Source organism: Acinonyx jubatus, chromosome X (genome assembly GCF_027475565.1).
Source record: "Acinonyx jubatus isolate Ajub_Pintada_27869175 chromosome X, VMU_Ajub_asm_v1.0, whole genome shotgun sequence".
NCBI classification, from domain to species: domain Eukaryota; kingdom Metazoa; phylum Chordata; class Mammalia; order Carnivora; family Felidae; genus Acinonyx; species Acinonyx jubatus.
In genome coordinates, this window is record NC_069389.1 from 25362596 (window position 1) to 25372403 (window position 9808).

The 9808-nt window shown below is 50.0% G+C and overlaps 1 protein-coding gene across 1 annotated transcript; it reads left to right on the top strand.

The window, feature by feature from the left end:
- The first annotated feature begins 1491 nt into the window (after nt 1-1491).
- Nucleotides 1492-6360, top strand: LOC106983518 (melanoma-associated antigen B1-like). The gene is made up of 2 exons (XM_027054524.2): nt 1492-1626; nt 4780-6360. The coding sequence occupies exon 2, from the start codon at nt 4826-4828 to the stop codon at nt 5804-5806; it is 981 nt and encodes a 326-aa protein (XP_026910325.1). The 5' UTR covers nt 1492-1626; nt 4780-4825; the 3' UTR covers nt 5807-6360.
- The last annotated feature ends 3448 nt before the right edge of the window (nt 6361-9808 follow it).

Genomic DNA, 9808 nt, shown 5'->3' on the forward strand with positions numbered 1-9808 from the left:
GAGGCTGGCCCTGGGTCACTGAATTCACTTTCTTCAACTCCAAAATGTTTCTCAAGTGAGGAAAAGAAAAACGCTGTGACCAAAATACTGGATTGGAATACATAACCAGAGCAATAAGAATATCAAAATAAATAAGAGATATGAATAAAGGAGAGAGACAGTGACAGTATGATCATCTACCTGTGAAAAATCAGATATCCTCAAAAGATCAGGGGCTCACAAAATCATCTGGTTCCATCCTTCTCTGTAAAAAGTAAATCTTTTAGAGCCACCCTAAGTGTGGTTGGGGAAGAGAAGGAATATATCAGCGGTGGTTTTTTTTGTTTCTTTCCTCAGCATACACCTGTCCTGGGCTCCCTGATGTATGCTGCACTTTCCTTATCTTGCAGCACTCTTGGGACCCAGACTCATGTTCTGCAAGATTTGCAATAGAGAAACTAGTCAAGTGTTTACAGGTAAATGTCGTTTCCCAGGAAGCCTTTAATTAAGAGACAGGCAAAGATGAGAACCCCCATGAATGAGTACTGAAGAAACAGCTCTCCCAACATATTGGGGTCATCCAAAGACTTAAAGATGGTGACTTGAGCTCAGTGGAAAGAATCCCAGTCTCTGAAAGATATTGTGAGGACCATGAATGAGAAATGATGAGAGACCCCAGCCAGAAGTGGTTAGCATCGCATCCCTACTGTCTGTTCTTGGAGGCAGTGAAGGACCATGCTCAGGCCAGGATCACCCTCACTTCCAACTTGGAATTCTCAGGAAAGGAGGACCTTGATGTAACATGAGCAGCTACAGGAAAGCAGAGAGTGAAGTTACCTGGATGGGTCTTCCATCGAGGTGAGGACCCAAATGTGGACTAAGAGCAGCACCCACCGCACAAACAGAGGCCCCAAATATCTCCTCTGATGCCGACCCTGGGAAGCCCCGGGCAGAGATGTCAGTCTGATTTCAGCCTCGAAGGTCTCAGGGAGGTGAGGGCCTCCGTTTAATGGAAGATGCCTCACTGTTGCAGAGAGAGGGACCTGGACCGTAACAAGAATTCACGTGAAGACCATGAGTGTTCTGAGGGGACCCCCAAAGCAGAGGGGGCTAAATAGAGTCCCGCGCCTTTCTTAGCACTGGGGAACCCAGAAGAGGTCCAACTGACCTCATTCTACCTCCTGAGTCTCAGGGAAGGAATAGCCTTGTCGCACAGGTCGTAAGTGGAGTCAGGGTGTGGCCCTTGAATGCAAGTGAATCTCTCCCGAAAGAAGGAGGCTCGTAGAGCGCCGCGCCTCTCGCCAAGCTTGTGCAGCCCAGGAAGGGGTAGCCACGCGCCGCGGGACCAGAGATTCCCCTCTGGCAAGTCAGGAGAGTGGAACTTTGGAGGCCGGCAGGGGGAGGAGCCCCAGGCCCTGACGGACGTGGGGAGGACCCTGGGCCAGGACGCGCGGGGACCACCGAGTTCTCGGCGGCGGGGTCCTAGAGCGCCCCACCCCTGCTTTCAGCCCTCGGAGACCCCGGGCGGCCGCCGCCGAGGGCCGGATGCGGCTGCGCCGACTTCCTTTCGGGCCCGGACCTCAAGGCGGAGGGCGCGCGGCGTTTGTTCGGCGGCGGCCGGATTCCCGGGACCGGGCTGAAAGTGAGGTGAGGACGCCGAGTGGGACCCGAGGAGACGACTCCCCGCGCCCCTGTAACAGAGGGGACCCCTCCCCGCCATGGGCCCGTTTGGCCCCGGCTCCGGGCGGTCCCGGTGGAATGTGAGGCCTAGCAGTCCCGTAGCCGTGGTCCTCGTAGCCACCGGGACGGCCTCAGGGACGGGAGGGCCTTTGTCTAAAGGGAACGACTTCTTTAGGCAAAGGGGGTGGTCTGGGACCTCGCAGGGGACAAGGCGGGACCCTTGGAACTCATGAGGGTACGCCCCTCCGGGTGACTGCGCAGACCCCCACTCCTGCTGGCAGTTTTGGAATGCCCTAGAGTAGCTCGGCTAAGAGAACCCCCCGGTTTTGCCTAGGGGGTGGCTCAGGGAGGGAAAGGCCTTCCCTAAGGAAGGCGGCCCGGTTGGGAGGAGGCTTGGCTCTAAAAGGAGTGAGGGTAGGACCACCCGTACTAACGAGGGGACCTCTCCTCAAAACACGGAGCCGCGGGCGCGCCTGCATGCCTCAGTTGGGTGAGCGGCTGACGCTTGATTTCTGTTCAGGTCACGATCTCATGGCTGGTGAGTTCGAGCCCCGCATCCGGCTCCGCAGCTGACAGCGTGGAGCCCGCTGGGGATTCTCTCCCTCCCTCTCTTTCTGCCCCTCCCCAGCTCCCACGCTCTGTTTCTCTGGCTCAAAAATAAATATTTTTTAAAAAAATAGGGAAGTGCACAGAACTGCACCCCCACTCTCAGATATGAAAGTGTCCAGATAAGGCATCCAGATGTGCAGCACACTAACTTTTCTTCTAGCTACTCATGGACGTGAGGCCTTTGCTTTGAGGCTTGTAGACTCACATAGAGGGAGGAATCCCAAAAGACTCCATCTTTTACTGGTATATTTATTGTTTTTGTTGTTATTGTTAGTGCCCTTGTGATGTCATTTGTACTTTTTAAATGTTTGCTTCTTGGTGAGCCGGTTACACAAAGGCACAGTCTCCTCTGAAGCATGTCTCGGCCTGAGCCATAGTTTAAGGGTTGGCTGCCCAGTTTAGCAGAGGAAGAGGAGTCCCATGTCATGCCATATGTCAGGGTACCAATCCTGTAGAAATGAGACAACTACCCCAGAACAGAGGAGGCCACAGAAATTCCACCTGTGCAGTCAGCCTCAGGAAGCCAGGAAGCCAGCCTCTCTGGCTGAAGTACCCCCTCATTTCCTTTAAGGAAACGTTTGGTCTAATTGGAGAGGCCCCATTCAGCAAAGGAAGGAGACCTGGTTCCTAATAGGAGTCGAGGTAGTGACACTGATTACAGATGAGCGGACCGTTCCCAGAAAAAGGTGAACCACTTAGAGCCTTCTCAGAACTAGGAGACTCAGACACAGTGACATGATAAGTGTCACTCACTTCTTCCAGGGAATCTCAGGAAAGTGAGGAATCTTATTGGTGGGGGAAGCATCAAGTCAGTGTATAGAAGATTTTCAGGTACTGCCAGGACCCAAGGAAAAGACCTAAGAATTGAGGGGACCACCTACACCACAGCATTGAGGGCAACAGAATCCCTTCCTGTCAGCCTTGGAAGTCCACACACAGCTGTAGCTAGATCAGGAAACTTTACTTCTGTCTAGGGGGTCTCAGGGAGGCAGGGGCCTTAGAATGATGGGATAGTCCTTAAGCCAAGACACAAAAGATTTCCAGGTCCTTCCTGAGGTGAGGATGAAGGCACTGATGGATGACTGAGATGAGCACCCACCCAAAGCTCTGGGGCCCACGAAGTTCTGCTCCCTCCAGCCCTGGGAAACCTCAGGTAGAGGTAGCCAGATGCGTCAGCCCTCACTTCCACATCATAAGCCTCAGGGAGATAAGGGCCTTGGTCCAAACCTAGAAGACCCAGGTGGGCTGAGGGAGGAACCTAGATCCTGTGTCCAAATTAGGACTAAAGAGGTAAGTGATGTCAGAAGGGCGAAGTCCGTGGAATCTAACCCCTGCTACCAATCCAGGGAGTCCATGGATAGGGTGACTGGAAGTGGCTCACTGTTTCTTTCATCCTGGGGTTTTCAGGATGGCGAGAATCTTAATACCACCTGAGGGAGCTCAGGTCAACAAAGGGAGGGCCTTGAGGACTGTGTGCAACTCCACCCCATACCAGCAGGGCGCCCCCCCCCCCCCCCCCCCCCAGTGATCTCTCTCCTTCTCGTCAGTCCCAGGAGTCTCCAGGAATAGTTGTTCATTAGAGGTGCCCATCAGGTCCCACTCAGAGATAACAGGGGAGTGAGAAGATTGATCTGATGGGTCAGTAGCAGGAAGAATCCCAGGCCGTCTTTTGAGTGAAAAGTGAGGACTACACATAATAGGGCCTCAGCCCACCTGCTATAGCTTTCAGCCTCTAGAGACTATGGGCACTGTGGCCAAATACGGCCACCCCTCACTTCTACCACTGGGTCTCAGTGACTTGTGGACTTTATTACGAGGAGAATTCCTCAGGTCATGAGAGGGGGAGTCCCAGATCCTCCCAAGAGGCAAAGTGAGGACAGCTGAAGCTACCACCACCACTGCCCTCCACCGAGTAGGGGGAACAGAATCTTTCCAAGTCCCCATGCTCAGCCCCGGAAGGCCCAAAGCTGGATTATTAGGCTGAGACTCCTTCTCATTTCTTTGCATCAAGTCTAAGGGAGGTGAGATCCTGTGTTGAGGGTGTAACACCTGTCAAGAGAAGGGAGGGTCCCAAACTCTAGGCGTAGAAAAGATGAGGACTGAGTGAGGACTGAGGACCAACAAGTCCCGCAGCGAGAGGGCCCCACAGTGCTGTCAGCACTTCTCAGTTCCTGCTTGTGGGTCCCAGGGAGCTTCGACGTGTCAATTTCATGGAAGCACAGGAAAGAGGTCCTGGGCCCTACCAAGAGTTGATGTGATAATCATGGATTATCCTTGAACACAGAGAAGGTACATGCTACCAGTCCCACTTGTCACCTCAGTGAGCCACAGGCAGGGCTGGCAAGCTGGAACCTGGGGCTCACTTAATCTGGCTTCCTCCACTGGGTTCACAGGGGACAGGCTGACCGAGTGCAAGAGCCCTGGGGGGTCCCAGAGCCGTGCCTCTCAGAAAACCTGCAGAGGTGGTCTCTCCCTGCTGAGGGGCTCACACTCTCATCTTCCCTGCTCCAGGTGTCGGTAGCTCCTGCCCACACTGCCTGCTGTCCCTGAGCCAGCCATGCCGCGGGGCCATAAGAGTAAGCTCCGTGCCCGCGAGAAACGCCGCCAGGCCCGAAGTGGATCGCAGGGTCTTGAGGGTGCTCAGGCTGCCGCAACAGAGGTTGAAGAGTCCACCTCCTCTCCTGTTTCTGGGGCTGCTCCCCTGAGCTCCCCTGCTGCTGGCACTTCCCAGGAGCCTCAAAAAGGCCAAGCCACCGCCAAGCCTGCTGGGCGTGTTTCACGGCGAAGATCTAAGGCAGGTGCCAAGAGCCAGGTTAAGGAAGGTAAAAATTCGTCCCAGGCCTCAACTTCTGCTGAGAAAGCTCAAAACGATCCTCTAACCAGGAAGGTGGGGATGCTGATGGAATTCCTGCTAGAGAAGCATAACATGAAAGAGCCCATTATGAGGGCAAGTATGCTGAAGATTGTCACCAGAAGGTATAAGGAGCACTTCCCTGAGATCCTCAAGAGAGCTTCTGAGCACTTGGAGCTGGTGTTTGGCCTCGAGTTAAAGGAAGTCAAGCCCAACGGTCTCGCCTACACCCTCGTCAGCATCCTAGATACCACCGATGACAGCAGTGTGAGCATTGGCTCTGGCTTACCTAAGAGCGGGCTGCTCATTCCTCTCTTGGGTGTCATCTTCTTGAGTGGCAATCAAGCCTCTGAAGAAGACGTCTGGGAATTCCTGAATATCTTGGGCGTCTATGATGGAAGGAAGCATTCAATCTTCGGGGATCCCAGGAAGCTCATCACCCAAGATTTGGTGCAGGAAAAGTACCTGGAGTACCGCCAGGTGCCCGGCAGCAATCCTCCACGCTATGAGTTCCTGTGGGGCCAGAGAGCCCATGCTGAAACCAGCAAGATGAAGATCCTCGAGTTTTTGGCCAAGGTCCACGACACCGTCCCCAGTGCCTTCCCGTACCATTATGCAGAGGCTCTGCGAGATGAGGAAGAGAGAGCCCGAGTCCGGGCCGCATCTGGCCGCTCTGCTCCTCCTTAGAGAGGGCTGAGGCAGATTCTTCGCTTTGTGTTTGATGAGGTCTGCCAACCTTTTAAGTAGTGAGAGGTTAAGGTGGGGTTGGAGAGACCATAATATATCTTCTTTGTTTTCCTGTTGTGCATTGAGTAGCATACAAATGTTTTAAAAGAATGTTTAAAGAGAATGTTTCAGAAGAATCTAGTAAGATTCAGAATCCAAGTTTATAAATGACATGGATCACATATTGCCGTTTATCAGGTTTAAGAGTAAGGTTTAAGAATAAGATTTAAGAGTAAGTTTTGGTATTGTGTAATGTAGCTTGAAAATCCTTGTGTCTTCTTGGAGTTCCAGAACAAGATAATATGGCTTTGGAATGGGGATTTTTTTCAGAAATAGGAAAGAACCAGCAAAAATATAGCTCTAGTTTTAAAATAGAAACAAAGTAAAATGTAGTTACATCTTGGTTTGCCTTATTTTTGTCTGTCTCTTTGTGAAATTCAAGGATATATACCTCAATGTCCTTAATTTATTGAAGAGTTCAGAGAAAATTAAAGATTAATAAATTACGTTCCTCACTCAGTGCCCAGTTTATTCTCACCACTAATTGAGTGTCTGCTCTTTGGAAGGTTATATATTAGTAGCGATGATGCTAACGATAAAGAAGACCCTGCACCTGGCATAGATTTTTAACGGCAGTTACTATATAAGGAAGATGGTGTGATGAATTCTAATACGTAAAAGACAAGTTAAAAAAAAAAACAATGAGGAAGGGGGTCAGGTGAAAGTACTAAAGTGTAAATTCTCTGAGCCAGGACACTTTGGGGTCTGGGGCTTTGGAGATTCCTTGCCGCAAAGTAATTTTAAGTGAGCCGCTTGCTGGGCTAGGTGGGGCTGTGATTGTCGTGAGCAGGGGCCAGACCTTCAGATGGGGGGCCTCAGGGTTGAGAGACAACTCTGGAGTGAGACACTGGCCTTAACAGTTACTTTGAGATTGTAGGTAAACCACAGAGCATCACCAACTGGGGAAGGACTAGAAGGTGGTTGGTGCTTTTGTGCAGGTGCGGGTAAGCTTGGTGCGCACAGTGTTTTGTGAATGTTGTCTTTGGGAATTTCTCAGAGATAAGGGCGATATTCCCTTAGCAGGATGCCAAGAAGCGCTGTGCTGGCACTCTTTGACCTGGGGGAACCAGACCCTACTCTGCTAAATAGGTTATGTTGAATGTAACTTGACAAAATGTCAAAATAGGAGGCAAATGAAAATAGCATTGTTTTTGTTGGGAGGGCAGTTGGGAGGGAGGGGAATTCCTGGTGCTTGACATAAATTATACAAGCTTTGGGTTGAATCCCGGTGAAATCCCTGCATCCAAATTAAAGAACATACTCTATAATGGGGAAATTTTGCTAAGCAGCAGTTAGGCCGACGTGGTTTTCTTTGTCCTAGAGTACTACAGTCTCTGAAATCTCCTGAACAAAAACAAAAAAATTCCCAGAGATGAGGGAAGTTTCTTCTGGTGTGAAAACAAGCATAATAATAACTACCATTTATTAAAGACCTAGTATTTGCCAGTCGGTGTGCGAGATACTTCACATACATTACATATGTTCTAGCACTCCTGCAGGACAGGGCTTATCCAACACTTGGCAGACGAAGAACTTGAAATATTCCCAAGTTCATATGGCTGGTGAAATGACAGAACCAGGAATAGAGCTCAGTCTGATTGCTCTGGAGCCCACACTGTGCCACTCCTCCCAGCCTGAGGCCTACCTGTTCCTTGATTACCTTCTCTTCTCGCTATGCCATGATGTCTCTCAGGCAATGAAAGAAGGACCCTGTGGCCAAAAGAAGGAAGATAAAAATGAGAATTGGGCACAATTTGGGGATTGTCCCCGGGGTTCATGTCCCTAGGATCTCCTGGCCCCTCGCCCCAGGGTCCCCCTGACAGCTGGCTCTGCCCTGGTCTCAGCACAAATGTCCACTCCCGGCACTTTCCTGCATGACGGCTCCCTCCCCTGGGACTTCCCCAGTGGGCCCTCATGTCCTTACCTGGACCTGACCTTCAGGCCAGCTCTCTCCTGGGTCCTCCCCTGGAGGCTGCACCCTGCTCCTGGGGGAACAGACAGCTCTCAGGCCTCACCCTCCCCTGATTTAGAGCATTCCAACTCCCTGCAGCTCCCATCCCGCACCCTGGCCCCCCTCTGACAGCAACTGCCCTTCTGTGTAGTTCTGACAGGTCTAGACACCTCCTCATCTCCCCTGGGTGCCTCCACCTCACTCTAAAAGGTTTGCTGCCAAATCAGCTGGTAAGTACACTCTGATTTGACATCGAATCTCCAGGGCCTTTGTTTGTAACTCTGAGGCTGGAGAAGACTTTTTTGGAAACAACTTGATATTTGCAGTAGAATTTTAATGAAGTGTCTTATTTGAATGTGGTCATTGAATCTGTACACTGATGAGTGAACTTAACTACGTGGTCAAGAACCAAAGCCTCCTGCCTAAGTGGTAGATGAGGAAGGACCCAGGAAACCACTGTGTAAGCAAATGTCTGCTGAGGCTCAATTCCCAAAAACTCATCTTGGCAGACATGCTAAGTTTCAATAAAAAGGAAAAAGGATTCACTGTTCTTCCAGTGAATCTTGTCTGTATCTGTCCCAGGGAAAATGTTGTTTTCATACTGTACTTAATGGCACCTGTTCACATCAGGTGGTGGGTAGCCATGATTTTGACCATGCACCTAAAAAAGTAGGGGAAAATTCTCAGCCTACTGAGATTATACAGGTTATTGCAAATGGCCATGCAGGAAGGTGCTGTTGAGGGACAAGGGGTAAGCCCCCCCTGCTGAGATTTATAGGACCCTTTTGAAAATTCGATGGTAATTCTATATTTGAAAACATCAGTTACATTGTACGCAAGAGAAGAATAATTGATGAATTTCAAGGTAAATTTGGCCTTCTCAGAAACTCCTCCAACTTCCTCAAGAAGGTTGAGGGTACTTGGGTGGGTCAGTCGGTTGAGCACCCAACTCTTGATTTCAGTTCATGTCATGATCTCATGGTTTGTTGAGTCGAGCCCCACATCTGGCTCTGTGCTGACATTGGCAAAGCCTGCTAGGGATTATCTCCCTCCCTCTCCCTCTGCCCCTCCCCTCCTCAAAACAATAAACATTTTTGAAAAAGGGAAGAAGGTTGTTGTTATAACCAATTGCAACAGTTGCTCCTGATTGAGTACCTACAATGCAGAAGCCATCAATTGCCATCCCACTCATAGTTGGGAGGGTCATGTGACTAACCCCTACCACTGACCTATGAGCAGAAGCATGTTTATCACCTCCAGGCCAAAGCACATTAGAGCCAGTATGCCACCTCCAGGCTCTCTCTTCCATTCAGCAGCAATCCTGGGGAGCCCGTGTTGACATGTGGAGCCACGTGATGGATACAGCCTGGATCTCTGGGTCGCCTCATAGCAGTGAGTCTCTTGCCAACCCCCATCAGGTAGTATGTACGCAAGAAATAAGTGCTGATTGCATTAAGGCATTCAGCTTTCAGGTTTCCTCTATTGCATCAGTTAGCAATAACTTCATCTGAGTCATGTGCAACTGGTATTTCTGTTGTTAGCCTCATTTAAACATTTTAAGGGCAAAGCTAATAGTAGTTTATATCTTCTTGTTATAAAAAATTCTAACACAGGTCAATCAGAGTCTCCCCCCCCCCATAACATTCCCCCAAAATTCAACCCCCTTTTCAAAAGTAACCACAATGAACAGTCTGATGTGTGTCATTTTAAAATGGATTTGAGGCTTTTTCATACCTAGATGTGCCATAAGAAGATAGCGTTTTTAGGCATACATAGGCAACAGTGTGCATATTGTTCTGTAACTTGCTCTTCTAACTTAATGAAGTGAATGCAGGATCTTTCCATGACAGCTCATATGAGATCTGTCTCACTTTTTATAACTGCCATCACCATTAGAAAAAGTCCCAACCATCCCTCTCTCTGGTTCTGGCAACTTACGGCATGAAGCAGAG